This window comes from Thamnophis elegans, chromosome 16 (genome assembly GCF_009769535.1).
Source record: "Thamnophis elegans isolate rThaEle1 chromosome 16, rThaEle1.pri, whole genome shotgun sequence".
Taxonomy (NCBI): Eukaryota; Metazoa; Chordata; class Lepidosauria; order Squamata; family Colubridae; genus Thamnophis; species Thamnophis elegans.
In genome coordinates, this window is record NC_045556.1 from 7,397,351 (window position 1) to 7,423,257 (window position 25,907).

At 42.3% G+C, this 25,907-nt stretch overlaps 2 protein-coding genes across 3 annotated transcripts in view; both read right to left on the minus strand.

Annotated features, from left to right (window-relative positions):
* The window catches only part of CSNK1G1 (casein kinase 1 gamma 1), a 33,328-nt gene extending 19,143 nt beyond the window's left edge, over positions 1-14,185 (minus strand). For both annotated transcript variants that reach the window (XM_032233071.1, XM_032233070.1), the window contains exons 1-8: positions 14,068-14,185; positions 7,201-7,592; positions 6,275-6,315; positions 5,225-5,294; positions 4,443-4,594; positions 3,522-3,756; positions 2,634-2,719; positions 1,961-2,045 (exon numbers count right to left, since the gene is read on the minus strand). In XM_032233071.1, coding sequence (XP_032088962.1) covers positions 1,961-2,045; positions 2,634-2,719; positions 3,522-3,756; positions 4,443-4,594; positions 5,225-5,294; positions 6,275-6,315; positions 7,201-7,378 — 847 coding nt within the window. In that variant the 5' untranslated portion in view covers positions 7,379-7,592; positions 14,068-14,185. The remainder of the gene's footprint in view (positions 1-1,960; positions 2,046-2,633; positions 2,720-3,521; positions 3,757-4,442; positions 4,595-5,224; positions 5,295-6,274; positions 6,316-7,200; positions 7,593-14,067) is intronic.
* Positions 14,186-15,514: 1,329 nt separating this feature from the next.
* PCLAF (PCNA clamp associated factor) lies at positions 15,515-22,065 on the minus strand. Its single transcript, XM_032233366.1, has 4 exons — positions 21,879-22,065; positions 20,591-20,668; positions 17,684-17,849; positions 15,515-16,257 (listed from the first exon to the last, which is right to left on the minus strand). Exons 1-4 carry the CDS (start codon positions 21,928-21,930, stop codon positions 16,197-16,199), a joined length of 357 nt encoding a protein of 118 aa, XP_032089257.1. The 5' UTR covers positions 21,931-22,065; the 3' UTR covers positions 15,515-16,196.
* Between the last annotated feature and the right edge of the window lie 3,842 nt (positions 22,066-25,907).

The following is a 25,907-nucleotide window of genomic DNA, read 5'->3' on the forward strand; positions in this document are numbered from 1 at the left end:
TGAGCTCCCTTCCCCTCTCGACAGGCGTGGTTGTTGGTCATTTTAAATGTCTATTTTGTACTTGTATGTTTCCCTTTCCCGTTTAAGTTGTTCGCCGCCCTGAGTCCCTTTTTGGGAATAGGGCGGCATATAAATAAAAGTTCAACTTAAGGGCACCGGTGGGTATAAAGATAAAATACGTAGCTATGGTCACTTCAAAAACTCAAGCTGAAGCAGAAATTTAAGACTTCATGGATTCTAATACAGATGTTATCTTCACACACCCACAGGACTGACTAAGGAGGAGATGCAGTCTGCTTGCTTTCAGTAGCCTGGGCGATGGTGGGATGTGGATTATACACCTCTGTATGCTGTGAATTTCTTACACTGATGGGTTGTGGAGTCCAGATTGGAAGGGCTGAACTCAACAGAAAGTCCAAGTCATAAAAAGGCCAGGTGATTCGAAGCAGAGACAGGAAAGGCTCTGCCAGGGATTAGGTAAAGGTAAAAGTTCCCCTCGCACATATGTGCTAGTCATTCCCGACTCTAGGGGGCGGTGCTCATCTCCGCTTCAAACCCGAAGGGCCAACGCTGTCCGAAGACGTCTCCGTGGTCATGTGGCCGCATGACTAAACGCCAAAGACAAACAGAACGCTGATACCTTCCCACCAAAGGTGGTTCCTATTTTCCTACTTGCATTTTTTTACGTGCTTTCGAACTGCTAGGTTGGCAGACGCTGGGACAGGTAACGGGAGCTCACTCCATTACGCAGCACTAGGGATTTGAATTGCCGAACTGCCGACCTTTCTGATCGACAAAGCTCAGCATCTTAGCCACATGGCCACCGCGTTCACTTCTAAAAGAACTGAAGTAAACTGGTAGAACTCCATGTTCTAAAGAAGTTTCAAGGTGAAACCCTCCCTCATTTAATCAATGTTTGCTACACGTGTTCAGATCTTTTCTTTATTCCCCACCAGAGGAAGAGAGCATCAAGCACCACAGTTTAAGCTTCAAATTTGGTGATGGAGAAACCATCTTCTGTCAGGTACAGAACTGAACGACTGGAGACACAACAACTATCCTGGCCACTGGTACCAGGCCTGACAGAACCAGAAGCCAACAAGATATCTAAGAGAAGCGTCAACAATGCTTTTTACCTGTTTGCTCCAATGAGAGAAGCTTTGAACATTTCACCTAGGATTTGCTATGTTATTTTAATGCAAGTGTATCGTCTAGACTTGAAGTGTCCAATTGTGGCAACTTTAAGTCTTGTAGACGTCAATTCCCAAAATTCCCTAGTCAGTATATAAAATATGCCTGATTTTAGACTAGGGCATCACGAGGTATTCAATGCAGCCTATGTTTGGGACTGTAAGCCAACTGCAAAAAATGTTTTATCCGATGGGAAGTAGATTGCAAAATATCAGGAGTTTGCAAGTAATTATTCACACGGGTTCAAGAAAAAGTCAGATTTTAAAGTGTCATCGAAATTTGTGGCCAACTCTAAACATAATGTATTAAACTATGGTTTCCAGGTTAAAAAAATATATATACAGTGGCTAAGACACTGAGCTTGTCGATCAGAAAAGCCCTGCAATTCGGCGGTTCGAATCCCTAGCGCTGCATAACGGAGTGAGCTCCTGTGACTTGTCCCAGCTTCTGCCAACCTAGCAGTTCGAAAGCAAGTACAAATTCAGGTAGAAAAATAGGGACTTTTGGTGGCACAGTGTTCGTGCCCCTTTGGTGTTTAGTCATGCTGGCCACATGACCACAGAGACGTCTTCAGACAGCGCTGGCTCTTCGGCTTTGAAGTGGAGATGAGCACACACCCCCTAGAGTCAGGAACGACAAGCACACATGTCCAAGGGGAGCCTTTACCTTTACCTTACTTCTCTGCACTCACTACATTCTAAAAGTCACTGTTTTAATACTTCTTATTTCTAGGAGTAATTTACAGAAATGACAAGCCACCAGAACTTACCTGGGAAGTTCTCACAGAGAACATCAATTGGAGTATTCCTCTTTGTGTCCCCAATCTTCTGGTATCGCTCTTTCAATGTATCAGCCTGTGAAATGCAGAGGATTCTAATTTTAAAAACTATTATTGGGTCGTAATATGTAGGGTGCTGTCCTGGAGAGAAGGACAGGTGAAGTAACCAGAGGAACAATCTTTCAGTTGAGTTATAGAAGTTTGGCAAGCATTTAGCTAAATCTTTGCATGTCGTCTGACACATGTTTATTTGCATCATAACTCAGCAAGTTTTGCTTTTTAACACCAACCCGGGGAGGGGGGGGTAAGAGTAATTTAAATTTTTCCCACCTGCAAAATGAAACCAAATTGGTCCACTTTCTGTATACTAGCTGCCCTTTTAACTTGCCGGGGAAAGTATGATCATTCAATCATATTAATAGGGTGTTGTGGGTTGGTTTGTTTTAAAAAAATTTCAGGGATTTTTGTAAGCCACCCAATGTCTTCTGGAGCGGCCAACCGAACAAATCTACTCTATCAAATTAGGTGGGAGGGAGAAACCTGGATGCTGGCAGTGAGATGTCCTTCCGAAAGGATGAGAGCAAAAATGAGTTGTCAGAAGAGGCAGGTAATTAACACAGAAGCTATCTGCCAAAACCCAACTGATGCACATTTTAGCATCTACCTTAAGGCCTTGCCATGGTAAACTGCCTCGAAGAAAATACATGAACATGTGTCCAAGAGCTTCCAAGTCATCTCGCCGACTCTGTTCTAAAACACGTAAGAGAACAGAACACTGCTCTAACATTCTTAATCAACATTAGGTAAGTAATTACATTCCTAGCAATTAACTTCCATATGAAAAAGAAGACGTCCGTAAATAGGGAGACACGTAAGCAACGTTATCTACGAGGAGCCTGAGAAATTACTGATTTAGTAAAAGTTCGTTCTACACGTACAACAGAATTGAGTTGCTATTCATATTCTCCAAGGTGGCTATTCTCACATTCAAATGGAACACGCATCTGTGTTAAAACTAAACTGGACAATCTGGGGTTCTCCAGACGTTTTGCCCTATCACAATTTCTGACCTTTGCTCGGCTTCTTTTTTTTTTTTGTAATGTGTAAACCTGATTTATTCTTCTCTTAATAAAAAAAACAGGATTAAAAGCTTCATTTACTCGTTTTGTTTTCAATTCCCAATATGTGGAAAAGCACAAAATTTCAACTTTGTGTCATTACGAATAATGTCAGAAGAAGCTACTGTTGTCTGTTTTGCTTGCAGGAGGAGAAGAAATATTGAATAAAAGCAGTGGTAGTTCTCACTTCCTAGTAGACAATTTTGGAAATGCTGGCTGACTAGGTCAATCCCAGCTGATAAGCAGCTATGAAAGGACACGTACTGGTAACGTAAACTTCTTTGAATTCATATTTATTGCAGGCATGCCGAAGTCATATTGCTATCTAATTTTAAAGAGTCACAATATGAAAATTAGCAGCTCCCAAACATGTTTGTGTGATATAAACAGCACAGAAAATTATCCATTAGTGCAACATATTATACTGAACAAACCTTTGCCCAGGTGTGTATTAATGGACATATATCTTGCTGTTCCAGTAAGGCTCTTGTGTTCTCTGTAAGGTATATGTTTTTGTGTTTCAGAATCAATGTACTCCTTGGCCAATCCAAAGTCTATTATGTGGATGATGTGTTCTTTCTTATTTCCTTGCCGGCCAATAAGAAAATTCTCCGGCTTGACATCTCGATAAATGAGATTCCTTGAGTGCACAAATTCCATTCGAGTAAGCTATAAAAAGACAAAGAAGTAAGTTACTCTACATCTCTGAATTAAAAATCCTTTGCTAACTGTTCAAAACTAGTATTTTGAATTAAAGTTTGCATGTTCAGGATCACTAGATATGAAAATACCTACTAGATTTATATACCAAGATGCTTTTTTGCCGTAGTGAAAATGCATTCCTTTATTTAGCTAAAGGAAATGGAAAATATAAGCTAACCAGATCATAATCGGTTTAAGAAGCTACCTTCTAAAGAATGCACAGAAATTATTCTGGGTTGGGCATTTTGTTCATTAAAGATGTTAAATTATAATCCTACACTGTTATACCAAATGGACCAAGAAAAGGCCACAACATGCCTCAAACTATCTAACCGTCCCTAGAAAACAGTTTGAAAGCCACTGTCCATGAACTGATTTCAGTTCCTAACGCTCATTTGATACAGCCTATTTTAGCCACAAATCACCTGTAATCAAACTAGCAGCTTGGCTTAACTAGTGTTCTTTCAAGTGCCTGAGCTTCATTATGGAAACCCTTTGCTGAATCCATGGTAGTTAAATAGAACCAAAATAAACTTATAAAGAAAAGTTTGCACAGCAGTCAAAAAAAAAAAAGACAGCACTGTAATTGGAAATATTTGAGGTTGGAAGAAGGGAGGATGTTTACAAAAACGTGAAACTGTTCTTTGACTCACCAGCTGAATTGCTATCATTAAGACAGTCTTCAGAGTGAATGTTCTATCACAGAGGTCAAACAAGTCTTCCAAACTTGGGCCAAGGAGCTCCAGTACCATGGCATTGTATTTTCCACATGGACCATAATAAAATACCTGTGGGAAGCCTTCAACTGAAACAAATGCAAAAACAAAACAAAAAAATATATTAACTGTACTATAGCAAGAGGATGTCACAGATAAAAGAACTACCAGCTTTGATGTAGGCCACCAAAATAAAAGTGCTAGAAAAATATATGCCAAGTTTCTTCATCACATTTCGTTTGATCTTTCCTTTTCAAAAGGAAACCTTAAGTTCCGAATTAGACCTATGCCAGCGCAGCCATTCATGGCAACATTTATACCGCTGGCAGAATTAATTCACTGAATTTGATGGTGGCTTACAGAGCTATGCAGATGGCCTCTAAGATTATTTATTTATTTATTTTCTGTTTGGGACAAACAACCAAATCACCAACTACTTTTCCAAGGGACCACCAAGTTTCAAATCAGTTTAAGAATGCGAAATGGAGATATATTACTTTTAAAAAAAACAACAGTGAAGGTTTTTTGGGGGTGCAGAAAATGTTCCTTTGGCTCCTGTCTTGCATCTGATGAGTTATACGCACTACACTTATCATTGCTAAAAACTGCACCCTCTGATTTCTAGGGTACTTGTAGCTTTCAAACATACGGGTAAGTACTAGTTTCACTACACCCTGTTGCCACAATTCATTTTAACTCCTAGGAGAAAGATTTCTTACCTGAAGAGCCGAGGTGTTTATAAAATCTATACTCTAAGTGCAGTTGTGGGGCACGAGATTTTAATGGTTCCTATAAAACACAAAATAATGAAACGAAAATGAACTGATTGTTTAATGGTGGATTGTTTCACTAAATGACAATGTAGGAGCAGGAGTACATTAAATTGGTTTTGCAAATTTGCTTTCCAATTTGAATACACACACACTCTCTCTCTCAAAGTAAAGCCTTTCTATTGTAAAAATTTTATGCCACAGAGTCACATTTGTGAGGTGGATGGCTGTATAAATATAATAAATAAATTTAAAAGTAGTGGAAAAAACACATTGTTTTAAAAGGAGATAAACTGCCACGTCTTTAATGTTCAATGAGATATATTAATGTTTCTCAACTTTGGCAACTTGAAGCCAGGTGGACTTCAACTCCCAAACTGCTGGGTGGAATTCTGAGAGATGAAGTCCACCCGGTTTCAAGTTGCCAAGGTTGATAAATGCTGAAATATATGATCATTTCCTAAATGTATACATACCCATATTAGGACTGTGCCATCTTCATAGGAAAGATGACAAACATGGCAAAACGTTCACTCTCAAAACATTCTGATCCTAAAACAGCCCACTCCACCCATAGAAAACGGTTCTGTATTCCAAAATTGGTCAGAACGGCTTCTTTCAGACTGAATCTATTATCGCGAGCAAGATAGACGCGTACCAATTCAATACATAAATCTATCTATTTCTCATGCCCACCGACTTAGGTAAGCTGATGGACGGGCATATAAGCAGGATTCCTCATATTAGATTCTTCCATTCATCTGCTGCAGTCCTTTTAAAAACTTGGTGGCAAGCATTTAAATTGAGCAAGGATTGGTTTTAGTGAGCAGCACAGCAGATACTGAATTGGTTTCTACAAAATTTAAAGGTAGTACCACAATACAACACATATAGAAAATGTAGGCTGGATGTAACCAGGACAAATGTGGCCTGAAATTTTTTTCTTGTTGGGGTAATCTTCGGCATGCAGAAATGTTTTAAAACCACAAAACTACTCACCAGCTTGATTGCTACATATTCATTTGTGTAAAGATTTTTTCCTGCAAAAGAGAGAGAATTTTGTTTCAAATAGCAACCAGGATATGCAAATTATTATTTTTAGCTGTTAGGTTTCTCTAAAAATTTTTTAAAAAGGTTCAATAGCTTGTTTATTTATTATCAACTTTCATTTGCAACTCACATTATCCCCAATAACCCATCTTCTGCAAATAATTAATCAATATTTTAAGATTGTCTATATCAGTGTTTCTCAACCTTGGCAACTTGAAGATGTCCGGACTTCAACTCCCAGAATTCCCCAGCCAGCGAATGCCAAGGTTGAGAAACACTGGTCTATATACTTTGAATAAATATCGAAATACAGAAAAGAATTATTCCTCAAAATACTTTACATTACAAGCAGGGGGTGTAACACCCAAGTAATAAAAATCCCAATTAATGTCAAGAATACTAAACCAAAGTTCATTAAAAATGAACAAACAGGAAGTCAGAAAGCTGTGTTACATGTATGTATATGATGCCTGTATGCATTATAGTAACAGATAAAAAGGAAACGTTGCTACCACTACATGCAGCATTTTATATGTACAGGGAACTTACGATGATTCATTCAGTGGCCTTTCCTAGTTACAACGGCACTGAAAAAAGTGACTTGTGTTTTTCACACTTATGACCTTCTGACAAGCAAAGTCAACGGGGGAGGCAGATTCACTTCACAACCGTGCCACCAACCTAACACTTGCGGTGATTCACTTAACGACGGTGGCAAGGAAGATCATAAAACGGAGCAAACTTCACTTAATAAATGTCTCACTCAGCAACAAAAATTTGGGGATCAGTGGTGGTCCTAAGTTGAGGACCATTTGTGGGAGGAGATTCTGGCTAGCCAGGATTGAAAGCTGCTGAACCTGCCGGGCTCTTATTACCTAGCCTGAGCTCTCCAAAATTGCCACAGCCGATCTTCTTGCCAACCCTAAAATTGGGCCCGACCATGAGAACTCCAGCCGCCGAAGTGGAACTTGATGCTCGAGAACTGTGCGTGCTTCTTCCTGGATTCCCTTTCCCTGTTCGCCTTTCATCTTTCTCCCTAGTAATATGGTCCATGATCTTGCAATAAAAAATATCTGGTAGTAAGTAGGATTTGGTCTTTGCACTTATTCTTGAAGAGAGAAATATAGATCCAGAAGAATCATTGGGTCAAACTATAAAATACTTTGGAGATCTTTTGGCATCATATCCGGGCTGTTCAGGCACTGTCACGGAAGGTCCGGGGATGACTTCACCGTCCTCAGCGAGGTAGAGGAAAACCTTACACTACCTGCAGAGGGGCAAAAAAAAAGGGGGGGGGGCAAGATCACAATCCGATTGGTAAAGGAAGAAGGTGAAACACAACAGGGATGTACAACAAAAAAGCCCCCTTTTATGACTCAAAAGAGTTGTTGGATACAAAAAAAAAAAAGTCAGGAATATTAAGACAAAAAGCGATTACTTATGGTGGCCTGCACTGGCTAAACAGCCCAAAACGAGCTATGTCAAAGTTACCAATCTCTGATACTACAGGTTTATGATTTACTTGTAACCTAATTCTGTGGTCCTACCTGGCCTGGGAAGGAAAGGCATAAAAGCATTTTGCTGTTCAACCCCCCAAAAAATGTTTGTTCCAGCTACATGTTTGTGGTGAAACCAATCTGGCTGGCTGACACTGAGTCACTATGCTCCCCCTAGAATGTAAGAGCTCATGGAACTTAGGTGGCTGTGATAACACAATGAGCTTTACGGGAGTTCAGGAAAAATAGTGGGCAGTGGGCAGGGCCATTAAGAAGGCAAGGTGCTTTTTGTCCTGAATAATCCAAAAACCTGTCTTCTTTTGTCTTTTAAAATAGTAAGTAATAATCAATAAGTCTGTAACTCATCTGGCAAAAAAGAAAACCTAAACATCTCCATTTACTTCTAGTATAGAAAAATGAGAAGTAAAAAATATCCCAGAAATGACACATCTTGAGCTGCATCTATAGTTAACTAAGTACAACGGCTAATACTTTTTTTTTTTTTTGAAAGGATTCCCCCCGCCCCCCACTCCTATTCAAGCCAGCAGCATGAAAAGGCAGGGAAAATTGAGTTTTCAACCAAGTCTGAAGTGTGTGGTCTCAATAAGGAATTTGCCTTGAAAGCAAAACAAAAGTTTAATCTTTTGGTGTCAAGTGTAAATGAGAACAAAATAGAATAAAAGAAGTTAAATATTCTGATGTGTTTAAGGTAAAGGTTCCCCTCGCACATTATGTGCTGGTTGTTCCTAACTCTAGGGGGCGGTGCTCATCTCCATTTCAAAGCTGAAGAGCCAGCGCTGTCCAAAGACGTCTCCGTAGTCATGTGGTTGGCATGACTAAATGCCAAATTGCTGTTACCTTCCCACCAAAGGTGGTCCTTATTTTTATACTTGCATTTTTTACATGCTTTCGAACTGCTAGGTTGGCAGAAGCTGGGACAAGTAACAGGAGCTCACTCCGTTACACAGCAGTAGGGATTTGAACTGCCAAACTGCCGACCTTTCTGATCGACCATCTCAGTGTCTTAGCCACTGAGCGCCCTTTTCTGACGTATTAAATACATCGAAATTTGGGTCCTGAGCAGAAGCTCGTGGAGTTATTTTTGTTTTTAAGGGACAAAATCTGAGATCCATTCTAGATTACAGCAATTTTTGGACACTGCTGGATTGTTTAGGGGAGAGAATATTTTGAGTATCACAAATAGAAAAGCACTCATCACTGGGTGATATGTCACGTACATAGCTTTAACATTTTCATTGGATTTTGACTGATATGCCAATGTAAGGGCTGCTTACCCTGTCTTGCATGATATTAAAATTTGAAATGTGCGCTGGATACATATTAAAGTTATTTTTTTTAAAAAGAAATCAGTTGAGTATCCCATGATATAGAATTGTATAATGCAACCACCACAAAGTGAACAGAAAGAGTGCCAGAAATACATACAAATAATTAATGCTACTACACTAAGCAAGGAGTAGAAAACTGCTGATCGGTTATATTTGGGAATTACTTATGTAAACATCAAACTAAAAGGGGAAATAAAGAACAGAGTTTATAACCTGACTTTGGAGTTTGGTTCTGAAATTGAAGAGCCAACTGACCGTATTAAGATGCAGCCATTTCAAATGAATCACTAGGTAAATACCATCATCAAAATGCAACCACCGACTCATCAGTACATTATATACATTTTCAATTAATCCGAATAGATTTACCACCTATTTTGAAGAACAGTCAACAACTGGAGGTGGTTGCCATGGAAGTGGCACATAGTTGTGCCCACGCAACAGGACTGAGAAGCTGAAAACAAGTAGCTACAGGAGAACCAGAAACCCTGATAATGCAAGAAGACTGAAAGGAGAATTAACCACCGCTGAATTTTTACTCTGCCCTAAGTGACCCCCTAAATAACAGAGATTAATAAACAATATTTCTCCTCTTTTTTGGTTTTATATATAACAATCTGTTTTTCAAAACAAAGGAAAACACTGTTAAAGCAAGTAGAGTTCCAAAATTCCCTTTCAAGCTTGTTCCGTTTGATACAAACAGTTCAATTAAATTACAGTATGTTGTTCATAGCGCTGCAACTAACATTCCTTGGGAACCCAATAAGGTAAAGGTTCCCCTCGCATATATATGTGCTAATCGTTCTTGACTCTAGGGGGCAGTGCTCATCTCCGTTTCAAAGCCGAAAAGACAGCGTTATCCAAAGACATCTCCGTGGTCATGTGGCCGGCATGACTAAACGGCAAAGACACACAGAGCACTCTTACCTTCCCACCAAAGTGGTTCCTATTTTTCTACTTGCATTTTTACATGCTTTCGAACTGCTAGGTTGGCAGAAGCTGAAACAAGTAACGGGAGCTCACCCTGTTACGCGGCGCTAGGGATTCAAACTGCCGACCTTTCTGATTGACAAGCTTAGCATCTTAGCCACTGAGCCACCGCGTCCCTGGGAACCCAACAGAATCCCTATCAAAACTCTCAATTAGCAAACTTCTATATATACTTTATACTTTAAACGGATCACTTCTGATTGGCAAATCAAATGGGAACGGTAATTTTTACATAACACGGAAGAATAAAGTTTCAGATAGCATTAGAATTTATTTATCACTCTAACACCAATGGTTACATGAGCTATCGTTAATGAAACCTGATATGGATACCCAGGCATTCATCATGTGACTTGGATCAGTTTGGCAACCTTGGCAACTTGAGGATGTATGGACTGGAGGATTCTGGGAGCTGAAGTCCACATATCTTTTAAGTTGCCAAGGTTGAGAGACTCTGGTTTGGTTAAATCCTTTCAAGTCTCATATCAGAGACCACTTAGCAATCCAAAAGTCTAATTCCCAATTTATTGACCGAATGGATACGACTATACAACATTGTAATCCATAGTCGTGGTGAATTATTGTAAAGAACTGAAGAAGCTTCTGGATGAGAGGTGAAACATTTTCGAGAAAAAGCCAAGGACGCTCAGTAGAGTTTGGAACAGCACCTTCAGGACAACCATAGCCTGAATGATTGAGAATCTCCATTAGGCATTTATTATAAAGAAGTATTTTAAAAGGAAGATATATAGATATCTTTGTTGTGGTACTTTATAAATCCAAAGTGTTTCATTCAACAGAACTGTATTCTACAATTTTAAGAACATTTAATCACATTCCTCCCAAATCAAAGGCAGTATATGTCTATGTAACACTGAACAACAGACTGCCAAAATAATCTGCTGATTTTTTTCTGCCAAACAGGAAGAAGTGGTATTCCATACGTGAAGAGTTAGAGCAGTGTTTCTCGACCTTTGCAACTTTTAAGTCTTGTGGACTTCAACTCCCAGAATCCCTCAGCCAGCTGGCTGAGAAATTCTGGGAGTTGAACTCCACGGGATTTAAAGTCACCAAGGTTGAGAAAACACTGAGTTAGAGGAAAGATGAAAACAATCTTCTAGGAGAGACATGATTCCATTAAAGTACCATGAAATTAAAATGGAACAATTATATCAAAGCAAAACTATACATTTCAATGCCGAAGTATTTATAACAGTTGCTACTGAAAGCAAGTTTGAAGCTGCTTCCACTAACAAATGCGTTTTAGTTTTAAGTTTTAGTTACAGTTTTAGTTTAGTTTTAATTTAGTTTTAGTTACAGTTCCTCTGAAACACCTACAGATATTTCCTATCTATACGAGAATTTGAGCTTCTAGCCAAAAGTATAATCTAGGATATTTTTTAAAAAATTACTTCCACTTTCAAAAACTGCTTTTTATTCTTTCACATAACAATATTTCTCTCATCTGGGAAATGAATTAAGGAAGACATCATTTCAATTCAACTACATTTAACATTCCTCTCATTGTAGCCTGTACCTCTCATCTCCATCTTTTACCTATTTCAACATCCTCATAGCATTTAATTTGTTGACTCAAGGTCTTCAGGTTGACGTTTACCAAACAAACATCAATTCCCCAAAAGTCAAAAAGGAATTTCGTCAAGAGTGACGTCCAACAGAGAGAAGTACTGCAAAAAGATCATCATTCAGCTACAGACTATAAACCACTGCACTTTAAGCACTGAGTCATCTAGGTTGAAAGAAAAACAAGGCAATCAGGAAGGTGCAAAGAGGAAGCCGAAGAGAAGAAAAAAGAAAAGAAAAGAAAAGCATATTCCTTTGGTGCGTTTGCTTCCTTACATCCTTACAAACTGTTCAAGTTGTCACAGAGGGAGCCCAGGCTAAAAGTGATCCATCCAGGCTGCAATTCAAAACTCAGGGGAAAATAGGTTCTTACACCAAGGGGGAGAGTTCAGGTTTTTAAAAAACAGAAACTTTCTTTTCCAACAGAAGAGGAAATTTACACTTCAGAGTTGAACTGTGGAATTCTCGTCTCAAAGGTGCTTTTTCAAAGCACTTTTTCTGGAGTTTTTCTCCTTGAGAAAGAAGATGTTTCACGTCTCACCCAAGAAAGCTTCATCAGAAGAACTGACGAGACCCTCGCCCAAGCAGCTTTATCAGAAGAACAGAGGAAGAAGCTTCTTGGATGGGAAGTGAAACGTTTTCAAAGAAAAACAGCTGCCTTTTGAAAAAGTACTTTTGAGACAAACCAGGAATGACTGAGAATCTCCACAGACATGTCTGTCTGTCTCTCTCTCTCCCTCTCTCTGCGGTTTTTCTTGCGGACGTTTCATTACCCCATTGCTATCATCATCAGGACTACAAGGGAGCGGAATTTGCAAATGAACAATTGGGGAATGAACAAGGAAATGTCTTCAAGAAAACAACCAAGCTCAGAGGGCACCAAGGAACGACAGCTCTCCCCACCCCAGATAGATAGATAGATAGATAGATAGATAGATAGATAGATAGATAGATAGATAGATAGATAGATACAGATAGATAGATAGATAGATATAGATAGGGGGGGAGAGAGAAAGAGAGAGAGAAATAGATATAGAGAGAAAGAGAAATAGAGAGATAGAGATAGATAGAGAGATAGATAGATAGATAGATACAGATAAAGAGATAGATAAATGGATGGATGGAGATGATAGATAGATAGATAGATAGATAGATAGATAGATAGATAGATAGATAGATAGATGATAGACAGACAGAGAGAGGGATAGATATAGATAGGGGGGGAGAGAGAGAGAGAGAGAGAAAGAGAGAGAGAAATAGATATAGAGAGAAAGAGAAATAGAGAGATAGAGATAGATAATGATAGATAGATAGATAGATAGATAGATAGATAGAGATAAAGAGTTAGATAAATGGATGGATGGAGATGATAGATAGATAGAGAGAGAGAGAGAGAGAGAGAGATACAGATAAAGAGATAGATAAATGGATGGAGGTAGGTAGGTAGGTAGGTAGGTAGGTAGGTAGGTAGGTAGGTAGATAGATAGATAGATAGATAGATAGATAGATAGATAGATAGATAGATAGATAGATAGATAGATTGACTGTGGGTAAGTAGATGATAGATAGATAGATAGATAGATAGATAGATAGATAGATAGATAGATAGATAGATAGATAGATAGAATGCATGCATGCGTGTTGTATGTATGGTGTGTGTGTGTACACAAACATACACACAAACCAACCCACGGCAAAGCACCTAACAGGCCCGGGGCAGCCGTTTCCCAGGCGGCGGCGGTGTGAGGAAAGGCGTCTCCGCTTCAATGGATTCCGCCTCCCCAGGCGAACCCTCCGCGGGGCTCTCCACGTGGCCGTCCCGACGTGCAGCGCCGAGCACCGCCGGGGCCTCCGCCTTCCTCCCTCCCTCCCTCGCCCCCTTTCTTTGTCTCCTTCCCAGATGGCAGCCGAGGAAGAGCCCGCCACACGGAAAGCCTGCCTGCCGAAGGCCGGCCTGGGGTTGTGGGGAGGGGACCGTGTGTGTGTGTGTGTTGAGTTGGCTCCGGAGAAGCGACCCCCGACCCAAAACGAAGGCGGGGAAGGGGAAAGGAGCTGCCCGGGCGCCGTTTAAACGCCCCACATGGCCGGAGGGCTCCGCCCTCGAGGCGGGGGAAGGGGAGGAGAAGAGAGCCCCCCACAACTCAGGAGCCCCCCACTCAGCTCCGGGCCTTCGGGGCGCCCCCTCAGCGGCGGAGGGCGAGGAGCGACGCCCCCCCTTCCCGCCCTCTCTCGCGAGCGTTCCCGTCGGCTACGGTTAACGGCGGACGCTCCCGCCCGCCTCCCTCTCGCCCGGAAAACCCAGCCCGCAGCTCGGCCTTCTTACCGTCCCGAGGAAAAGCCGCTTCTCCCGGCTGGGAGGGGGCGCGAACCCGGGGCCACTGCCCCCTCCTTCGCTGAGCGCTCTGAGGGGAGAGGGGGGGGGGAGCGGGCCACCCCGGAAGCGCTTCCCGCGGACACGCCCTACGTCGGCCGGCGCCCTATGGGAGAGACGCCAGCCGGCCCGAGGCGCGCGTCACAAAAGTGTTTCCGGGGCCCGGACGCCCTAGCAACCGCGTCCGGTTGCTAAGCGGGATAAGGCGGGGCTTCGGACGGCGGGGCCTGCGCAGGCGCAGAAAGGCGGGAGGGTTTCCTTCAGCCAGGAGACAGATGATGGGGATGAGTGAGGGGGGGCGGGAGATAGTGACACGTGGGTTGTGGGGGGTCACGTGTGAGTTGTTTATATGCTGGTCCTGGGAAGGGATCCCTGGCTTGAGCAGGGATGGAAGACCACTGGGTGGTTGTTGTTTCTTTTCCTCTTCCCTTCTTCTTCCTCCTCCTCCTCCTCCCCCCTTTCTTCATCTTCTTCACCTTCTCCTTCCTCCTCCTATTCTTCTCCATCATCTTCTTCCTCCTCCTCCTCCCTCTTTCCCCTCCTCCCTTTCTTCATTCCCTTCTTCCTCTTCTCTTTTTTCCTCTTCTTCCTTCCCTTCCTCCTCCCCCTTTCATCTTCTTCCTCCTCCTCCCTTCTTCCTCCTCCTTATCCTACATTAAAAACTAAGAAACCTATAGCACCATACAAAGGAGCAGAAAAGATTTATTCTGACTTCAAACCCAATGTCCTTTAGATTAACAATTGGAAGGGACCTTGTAGGTCATCTAGTCCAACCCCACCAAGCAGGAGACCCTACACCATTTCTGACAGATGGCAGTCCAGTCTTTTCTTGAAAGCCTCCAGTGATGAAGCTTGCACAACATCCGTTCCATGGGTTGGTTGTTCTCACTGTCAGAAACTTTCTCCTTATTTCCAGGTTGAATCTCTCCTTGGTCACTTTCCATCCATTATTCCTTGTCTGGCCTTCGGGTGCTTTGGAAAATAGCTCCTCCTCTCTCTGGCAGCCTCTCAAATATTGGAACACTGCTATCGTCTCCCCTTGTCCTTCTCTTCACTAGACTAGCCGTGCCCAGGAGTTCCTGCAACTGTTTTTCATGTTAGTCCCCTAATCATCTTGGTTACTCTTCTCTGCACTCTTTCTAGAGTCTCAACATCTTTTTTATAGTGTGGTGACCTAATATAATGGGAATTCTGGAAACTCTAATCTCAAAGCAGTTGAATATTTAGCCGGAATATCCTGAAAGCGAACTTCCTTATCTTTCCCACTGCCACAAAGTTCGATACAAGGAAAGTATGAATACTCATAATCTTTAAAATCATTATTTAAGAACTAATCGCAGTCTGCACATAGACAAACCAGTTACCCAGATTAAAAAAAAACAAGAATCGCTGTGCTGAATTCTGTAAAACTGATATATCTTTATTAGGCCAATTCCACAATTACAAATAATGTAGTAATTGGATAATCAGAAAAAAATTTAACCCTACCCTCAATGCCATAAAACAAAGATGGAAGCAAACTGGAAAATCTTTAGAAGTGTTAATCTGTTATTTCTAATATCAGAAATTCTATGCTTCGAGTTGCCTTCGTACCCAAATTTGGCGTATTCAAGCTATTACATAGAGCCAATGTAGAAATTCTACTATTCTGCCACTCAATTAAGTACATTTCTTGGGTCTTATTTCTTTTAAATCCAAAATAATTATTCGTTCAGCATGTTCTAGTTTACAGAAAAAAACCAGCATAGCAACAAGATTTTGTACAGAAGCATAAGAATGTTATTTAACACTGGTATGGCACAGAACTTTAATAAGTGCTTAAAGAAGCAAAAACAAATTTAATACGAAGCATTTAGTTACTAGTTAAGAATCATTAAAACACTTTTAAGTATTAAGAGCATTGTATCAATGACCTGACTTTTTTTTTTTTTAGTCTGCCAACTTTTACGTTATTTTAGTCAACAGAATAGCATGCCAGATGCTTATAAACACTTGATTCAAACGGAATATATGCAATATATATACAGCCTATACACAATGCTCTCGGAGCGCAAGATCTGCTTTGCAGATCCAGGATTAGCTCACATTTGATCATCTTCAGATTCTTCCTGCTCTGCAGGACAAGGAGGCAAAGGGCGTGCCCTGTTAATGGGGAAAAAAATACAAGTCAGCGACTGTTCACATCTTTAAAATTCCAGTAAATTATATTTTCAATAGCTGAGCCCTTAGAAGAGACTAAAAATATCGTAAAGGCACGCAGCCTTCACCTTGAACTGGGATCTGTTTTCCAGTTAGATCAGAAACCTTCTAAGCTCCCTTATCATACAGTCACTTCTTTCTTTCCGTGTTGCCATGAATAAAGATTCCAGAACATGGTCTATTTTGACAGAGGTCGAAAATTCTATTACCTAGCTCAGTGTTTCTCCACAATGGCAACTTTTTAAGCTGTATGGACTTCAACTCCCAGAATTCCCCAGCCAGCTCTTATGGGAGCTGCAGGTAACTTGAAGTTACCAAGGTTGAGAAACACTGAATTAGGTAACGCTGGAAACCCTATTTAAAAAAACCCATTTGCAAAAAGCAATGAAACAAAAGCTTCCCTGTGTGAAATAAGCTTCCCAAATGTTTGTAAGGTTGACTTAGTCTTCTGTCCTTCCAAGGTGGGTAAAATGAGGACCCAGATTGTTGGGGCGATAGACCGACTCTGTAAACCGTTTAGAGTGGGCTGTAAAAGCACTGTGAAGCGGTATATAAGTCTAAGAGCTATTGCTATTGCCCCTAATACCTAGTAAAAATCCATTTTAGACATGGATTCTCCGAAACTCATGCTGTACCGAGTGAACAAGGCTAGGGAATTGTCATTTTCACTGAGCATTAACTAAGGTGGTTAGATCAAGCAAGGTAGAAGTTTTAAAACTTGCTTCACCAATTCTCCTGTAGAACATTAAACGTGGAATATCCTGCCAGGTGTTTTGCCACTAGGAACGAACAGATAGCTGTTCTGACCCCCCCTTGTCCTACACCAACACACACTCCAAGTCAAAGATAAGTTACGGCGTTTAAGTAACGGACAGACAGGTCCTTGGCAGCAAACCGGCACAGACAAGCTTGAGCAGCAATCCAGCACAGATAAGCCGTGGCAGCAATCCAGCCTGTCAAGCTCACAATAATGTTCTCCAACATTAGTTCCTACATTGACTTCTGCAAAAAGGGCGTGTGCACAAGCAGTCCTTTTATAGTCTGGAGAGGAGCCTAATGACCACCAGCTGAGTGCAATTACCTCCTGTACTTGCACAACTGTTCCTGACGCCTATTTGCTCTTCGGTGCCCGGCATCCAGGAACAACTCATTGCTGGCGTCCGGATCACACTCCCTTGTCTCCACCCCACTGGTCCAAGGCTCAGGCGCCTCCTGGTGGCCAACCAGCCTCTCTGCACCCTGCTCGGAGTCGGAACCCTGTCCAGGGTCCTCCACATCCTCCAGAGCCGACTCATAGGGCCCCTCGCTGTCGGAGTCTGGTGGCAGCTCCAACGGTTCCTGCTGGGCCCCAACAGATAGCCATCCTTACCTCTTTCTCCGTTTCCCTATTTCGCTGCACCCGGGCTCTTCCTCCGAGTTGTGGTTCTCCTTTTCCCGACGATTTGGAGTTTGCCTAAAGAATTCCCCGATGCCTTTTTGCCAAGTTGGAGTTGGCCTCACACATACTGGGTTGCCTCCTGCGTACTTACTTTCCCCTGTGGAAAACAAACCAGAATTCATCAGTGCCCAGCTAACAAAGAAAAAACAACAACAACACACCCAACTTACAAGTAGGCCTTGATTGATGATTGTTTGATGACAGTTCGAAGTTATAATGTCCTTGGAAAAAGTGATTTGCCACAACCTGGCCTCAAAGTTGACTCTTGCACATCCCCTCGGTGTGTCACGCGATCACAATCAGGGCACTTGGCAACCTGCTCTCATTTACAATAATGGGAGCAATTTGCAATCACGTGATGGCAATTGGCAACCTTCCCAACCAATTTCTACAAGCAAATTGGGGAAGCCAGATTCACTTAGCAATTGTGGTTTGCTTTGCAAAGTCAGGTCTGGTTACATAACTCACTTCATGATTTAGCAAATTACATTCCAGTTTCAATCCTGGCTGTAAACTGAAGACTACCAGTAGTAGCTACAAAAGCTTCTGATCCACATATGGATTAATCTCTGGATGCTCAAGCTATGTCAAGTTAGTTGAAACAAGCCGTCTTTGCTAAACTGGAATGCAAGAGTGACAGCATGCATCAGATTAGCAATTTCAAGTATCCATCTCACAGAAGTGAATATGTGAGGCTGCTGCCTATTCCTAAACCATTTGAGGAATTATTCCCAGAGCATTAAAAGCACAAAATATTTTAGGCCCAGCTCAAATATATTGACTCAAGAAGAAACAGCAGAACAAAAGAAAAGCCTAGAAACTATATTATACTTGGCAACGGTTCACCGGCAAATGCGCGCTAGACAAAAGCGTGCCGACAAAACCACGGGGAGAAAAGCATGAGTTCGAAATCACACCGACGAATGAGCACAGAAGCACGCCGACAACAGCGCACTGACAGAAGCGCGCTCTAAACCTAACCCTAAAGGTAACCCTAAAGGTAACCCTAACCTAACCTTAACCCTAACCCTAACTTTAAACCTAACCCTGAACCTAACAGAGCCGAGGTGGCGCAGTGGTTAGGGTGCAGTACTGCAGGCCACTTCAGCTGACTATGATCTGCAGTTCAGCGGTTCAAATCTCACCGGCTCAAGGTCGACTCAGCCTTCCATCCTTCCGAAGTGGGTGAAATGAGGACCCAGACTGTGGGGGCAAGTTGCTGACTCAATTTGCTAAAAAATCTGTAAACCGCTTAGAGAGCGCTGAAAGCCCTATGAAGCGGTATGTAAGTCTAATAAATAAATAAATAAACCTAACCCTAACCCTTACATTAACCGTAATGGCGCTTCTGTCAGCGCTCTTTTGTCGGCGCGCTTCTATGCTCATTCGTCAGCGTGCTGTCGACGCCGCGGTTTTATCGCCACGGTTTTGTCAGCGCGCTGTTGTCGGGCGCGCATTTGTCAGGTCATGCTTGGCAATAACCCTGTGGTGGTGTAGCTCTAGATTAAACAGCCACAGTACCGTATTTTTAATTTAAAGCCGAAGGAAAGGATACAAAGCACCACAAAGTTAAGTAAGTGGAGCTTCAATCTGATTGTAGCAGTCCTCGACTTACAACAGTTCATTTAGCGACGTTCAAACTTACAACAGTGCTGAAAAATGTGATTTATGACCATTTTTTCAAATGTACCTTTGCAGCATCCTGCGGTTAAAATTCAAATGCTTGGCAACTAGTTCCTATTGATGGCCGTTGCTATGAGGAGCAAAGTCAATAAAGGAAGCCAGATTCACTTAATAACCAGGTTACTCATCTATCAACCCACCATGGTTCACTTAACGACTATGGCAAGAAAGGTAGTAAACATATTATAATGCAATATGCGAGGACAGTTTCTATGGTGGACCGATAGAAAGAGGTCATCAGGTGGATCAATGGCTGATGACCTCTTTCTATAGGTCCACCATAGAAAGTGTCCTCACATATTGCATTATAGAATGGTAGGCTGGTTTAACAGCTGGGGACAGGAAGGCCCTACAGAGAGAGATCAATTCGGCACAAGAAACCATTGGTTGCCCTCTGACACCACTGGAGCCGAGGTGGCGCAGTGGTTAGGGTGCAGTACTGCAGGCCACTTCAGGTGACTGTTATCTGCAGTTCAGAGGTTCTAATCTCACCGGCTCAAGGTTGACTCAGCCTTCCATCCTTCCGAGGTGGGTGAAATGAGGACCCAGACTGTGGGGGCGATATGCTGACTCTGTAAACCGCTTAGAGAGGGCTGAAAGCCCTATGAAGCAGTATATGTCTAACTGCTATTGCTATTGCTATTGGATGACATGGCCAGGTCTCGCTGCTTTAGCAGAGAGAGGAAGATATTCAGAGATGATTCACACCCCGGTCAGTCTCTCTTTGCACTTCTACCATCGGGCAGAAGACATCGAAGTATAGCCAGGTGAACAATTAAGTTTAAAAATAGTTTCTATCCTTGGGCTGTCAGACTTTTAAATACAACCACAATCACTCCACGCACACGGGAAACGAATGACTAGTTGTTGTTTTTTCTTTCTTTTTTCGTTTCCGCTATAATGTTGAAACCAGTGAGGTTAAAACCAATTCCGTTGTATTTATTTTCTGCAATGACAATAAAGACTGCACTACTAACATAAGGCAAAAGTCACTTCACAAATGTCTCGCTTAATAGCAGAAAGGCGGGGCTCAATTGTGGTTGCACGTGGAAGGATACTTGTACTTCCAGAGCAATTCTAAATTGAAAATCCCCAGCCGCCTTCAACCTCTGTCCAAAGCAGCATTAAAGCCAGTCATGTATCTTACACACTCACCTTTCCTTGATGCAGGAGATGAACTGACATTCACCTGTCCAGAGACCAGCGCTTTCCGAGGAGCCCTAGCAGCTACCACTGGCAGAAAGAAAGAATTAAGAGATTATTTACATTTTAAAGATGCCATTAAGCCCAATTATCTAGGCCTCGGGCCAGTTTGCTTCTTGTTAACAATCCACAAAGAGTAGGGCAATTTTATAAAACGCAGGGTTGAAACCAGTGACAAGGGCGAATGTGCTCTCCTCCAAGGTGCTTCTGTCTAGTCTAAGCTGATGAAGGTTTGACTGGATGCAGTTTCCCAGCTGTGTGAATGCAGCCAGAGACAAAACCCTTTTATCTTTTGTCTTCTTGAATTAAAAGTCAGCACCTCATTTCTTTTTAAGGAGGAAGCTGACTTTTGTGTATTTCATCTCAGCAGCCATGCCAGGGAGGGCTACCTTGAATGAGAGCATTCCTGCATTTCAAAGGGAGTTTCACTGGGAGTTGCAATACACAGCTTGCGTTCAATCAACATGGTCAGCTAAAAAATCTAATGGCCTGGGCACCCTATGCTAACCTCGGTTGCCTTTTTCAGGGCTTGCTGGGTCTTAAATCCAGCTTAATAGCCTAAACCTAGTTAAAATCCATCCCGTTTAGAAGGAAGATGGAGGAATGCAAGGCAGCTGCTTTAAATATGACAATTCACACACCATTCTTTTATCCAGGATAAAGGCAGCTTAATTCAGACCCGGGTTAGTCTCTTTGCTTTCCTTTCCCCCTCCCCTCCCCATGTGGTATGAACCTAACCCCTTTAAGCAGTTAATTATTAGAGACCTTATGCAAGCCAGCTAGTTCTGCATCCTGGTTAGTTCTACATCCCAGTTAGTTCTGCATTCGTTAGTTCTATATCCCACTTAATTCTGCATTCCAGTTAGTTCTATATCCCACTTAATTCTGCATCCTGGTTAATTCTATATCCCACTTAATTCTGCATCCTGGTTAGTTCTATATCCCACTTAATTCTGATCCTGGTTAGTTCAATATCCCACTTAATTCTGCATCCTGGTTAGTTCTATATCCCACTTAATTCTGCATCCTGGTTAGTTCTATATCCCACTTAATTCTGCATCCTGGTTAGTTCTCTATCCCACTTAATTCTGCATCCCGGTTACTTCTGTCTCTCCCTTAATTCTGCATCCGTTAGTTCTGCATCCCAGTTAGTTCTATATTCAAGTTAGTTCTGCATCCCACTTAATTCTGCATCCCGGTTAGTTCTATATCCTGGTTAAGCCTCTGCAAATGCGTTTACCTTTCCGATAGGCACCGGAGGTGCCTCCGCAGTTCGCCTTGGTCCGCACCATGCCCGTCCTTTGCCGTTGCACCGAAGAAAGAAAAACGTGGACTAAAAAGGAAGCCGGGAAGGCAAAAGACGCAACTTTCTTGCAAAAGCGGCCGAGCTGCTCCTTCCTCCGGCCGCGATATTCGGGCTTCCCGCGCGCGCGCCGCGCTCCCATTGGCCGAGGCGGAGGCGGCGAGCGGCCAATCACGAGACAGCCCGCGATTTTCGCCCGCCGTTCGAAACTCCGGCCTCGTCTGGTTCCCTTCGCCGCCCGGAGTCGTCCTTGGGCGGGAGAGATTTCCCCTCGAACTCCGGGGCCCGTCGCAAGTCGAATGGACCGGATCGGGAGAAGTTTGATTTGGGCTCCTCTGAGTCGAGGAGAAGGGCGCCCCCGCCCGTGGCAGCCGTAGTTGAACGTTATGTGTATATGTATGTATGTATATGTGTGTGTGTTATGTGTATATGTATGTATGTATATGTGTGTGCGTGCGTTTATGGGGGAGGGGAGAAAAAAGTGAAAGGAAATAACAATATATACATACATACATACATATAGATATATATATATACATACATACATACATACACACACACACACATTTTTTCGTAGATTTTCACATGTGTAGGTATGCTGGTCTTGTTGTATTCGGGTCCTTTCCCATGTAAGATTGAGATTGTCTTGGCAACGTTTCGGGGAGGTCTCACTCGCCATCTTCAGGCTGGATGGTGAGTGAGACCTCCCTGAAATGTTGCCAAAACAATCTCAATCTTACATGGGAAAAGACCCGAATACAAGGCCAGCATACACACACACACACAAGATTTTACATAAAGTAACAAAACAAATCTGAAGGAGGGGGGGGAAAGGAAGGGGGAAAATGAAATGTGGAAAGAAAGAACAATGCACACCTCCCTAGGAGTTGTAAAGATTGGAATCAAGGGGTGTGAAAAATATAAGTGTATAAGTGTATGTAATAACTGGATTATAAATTGACATACTGTCTGAGTTTGTACAGTGCTGCACTAACTAACCATCTTCTTAGCCTAGTGTGTTATACAAAGCCAGCTAGTGAGATATCACTCTGCAAAAACATGCATAGGACAGCCTTGGTAATAATACCAAAGAAATCCTGCAGAGATCTCATATGAAAGGTAAAGGTGCTCTTCGCAGATATGTGCTAGTCGTTCCCGACTCTAGGGGGCGGTGCTCATCTCAGTTTCTAAACCAAAGAGCCAGCGCTGTCCGAAGAGGGTCTCTGGTCATGTGGCTGGCATGATTAAACATCGAAGGTGCATAGAGCGCTGTTACCTTCCCACCAAAGGTGGTTCCTGTTTTTCTACTTGCATTTTTATGTGCTTTCCGACTAGGTTGGCAGAAGCTGGGACAAGTAATGGGAGCTCACTCCATTACTTGGCGCTTGGGATTCAAACCGCCAGTCTTTTGATCAACAAGCTCAGCGTCTCAGCCACTGCTGAGTGGCTAAATAAATAAATTTATTTATTTAAATAAATAAATAAAATAAATATCAAAGGAAAATGGGGCATAAATTAGAAGCACAATCCCTTGTTTAAATCTGCAATTCTCAAAGAGAACTGGTTCCTTATCTTTTAAGGCCCCCTACTAATTACCCAATAAACACCTCCTTAAACCCTTTTTCTGTCAGTGCCATTCCACACCCAATCAAAGGGTAACTTCATTTGGTTTCCAATACAGCCAATCTAAACCCATCAAGCCTTGGTTGAAAGCGATAACAAACAGCTTGCTTCTGCAACTCCATTATGGTGATAAACTCCCCAAGACTTAATTGGTTTTAAGCCACTTGAGTTCCATTGTCATTCACCAGAAGCAAGAGGCCAAGAACCACTGCTGGGTGTTAGTTTGTTGATTGAGAAATGTGTCAAAAGCATCTTCCCAGACTTGGCATCAATGCCTATAGGAAAGGGAATAGCTAGACCAGGCGTCACCAACTGGTGATCCGCAAGAAAATTTTGGTGGTCTGGAGATAATTTATTTGCATTTTTTATATTGCGCTAAATCAGGAGTCCTCAAACTACAGCCTCCTCTGGAGGGGTGTCCACATTTTTCCAATATTTCCAATATTTAGCATACGCGATCCTTGCTGCTGTCAGCATGTGTAAAAATATGTGGTCCTTTTATCATAGCCCTCTGGTAATATACCTAGGAGATATATTTCTGGTTTCAACTCAATATTCTTTTTAATTATCATTTCCAGCCAGTTACACCTATCGAGCTGCACTGGTTACCGATACGCTTCAAGGTGCTAGTCGTAACTTATAAAGCCCTTCATAGTATTGGATCTGGGTACTTGAGACCGCCTGCTGCCAATTACCTCCCAAAGACCCAGTAGATCTCACAGGGTTGGCCTCCTCCGGGTGCCATCTACCAGCCAATGCCACCTGGCTATTACCCGGGGGAGGGCCTTCTCTGTGGCAGCTCCGGCCCTCTGGAACGAACTCCCCGCAGGGATTCGGACCCTCACCTCTCTCCAGGCCTTCCGAAAAGCCGTCAAAACCTGGCTTTGCCGGCAGGCCTGGGGGGGTGATGAGTTCCCTCCCCCCTCGACATGTATGGTTGTGCGACTGTTGTTTACTTTTATTATTTGTATTTGTTTTTTTATGTTCCCCTTTTTCCCCCTTGAATTGTTCGCCGCCCTGAGTCCTCCTGGAGAAGGGCGGCATACAAATAATAAAATTCTATTCTATTCTATTCTATTTTTTTATTTTCTCCCAATATTTTCTTGCTTTCCTGCACGTCCACCACATGTGGTAGTAGGTGCCTGGGGTCTGATTACATTTCCAGCACTTAGCGGACAGTTTTTAGAAGGTTTTCCCCACTTCTCAAATAAGGTCCCTCATTTCACTTGTCCTGCTGTGTTCAGGGGAGATCTTGATAAAACTGGTCTATCAACTAAGGATCTTGAACTTAGGAAAAGTCTTAAGATTCTCCTCTCATCCCAACAGTTGCAGTCATTTATCTTCTCTGCAATTGTTTTGTTTCCTCTTCAGTGAAAGAGGAAGTTGGGTACAGACAGTCCAACCGAATCTTTTGAGCTTTCCTTGTTCGTGAAGCCAAGAAGATAAATAAAAGCTGCGGGAATTTCCTGATGCTGGGATGTTTAAACGTTATGCTTGTGTTTCCACTTGATAGCAAAGGTTTCCACTGGTGTTTTTTTTTTCCTCCAACAGTTTGCTGACGGTTGCAATCTGCTTCTGGGAACAAATTGCAAAATGACAGTGTCAGTCTGAGGAAAACATATTTTATGAAGAATGATCTAAGTCACTGGGTGGTCCATTCCAGTAAATATTGATAAGCACATCCCAAAAAAAAAGACAATAGCAATTCCACTAAGGTTTCCTTAAAGAAGGAACAGTAACAATGCAGGCTTGGAAGGTTTCCCAACACCGCTAACTGAGTTTCACCTTTTGGAGCAGTATATAAAAGATTATATTGGATGGAGCTTCATAGCTTCCTCTACAAAGAACACAGACTTTGCTTGGGACATGGAGGCTGATGCCTTTATGTGGAAATTATGTGTATTGTTTTGTGTTTTGTAAAAAAATATGATCCTGACTAAGTTGTCTCATATTTGAATTAAATCTCTGTTGGAGGAGATGCTAATGATTTGAAGGAAAAAAAATTTTGAGCCGAGGTGGTGCAGTGGTTAAATGCAGCACTGCAGGCTACTTCAGCTGACTGCAGTTCGGCTGTTCAAATCTCACCGGCTCAGGGTTGACTCAGCCTTCCATCCTTCCGAGGTGGGTAAAATGAGGACCCAGATTGTTGTGGGGGGCAATATGCTGACTCTGTAAACCGCTTAGAGAGGGCTGAAAGCACTATGAAGCGGTATAGAAGTCTAACTGCTATTGCTATTTCTAGTTTTAGTATTATGAAAAGAGATTTGTATCAAATGTCTGCTGGTTCACTCAATTCATCTAATTTTCCGGCTTTCCTGCATCCAGTTTCAATCACCTGGTTAC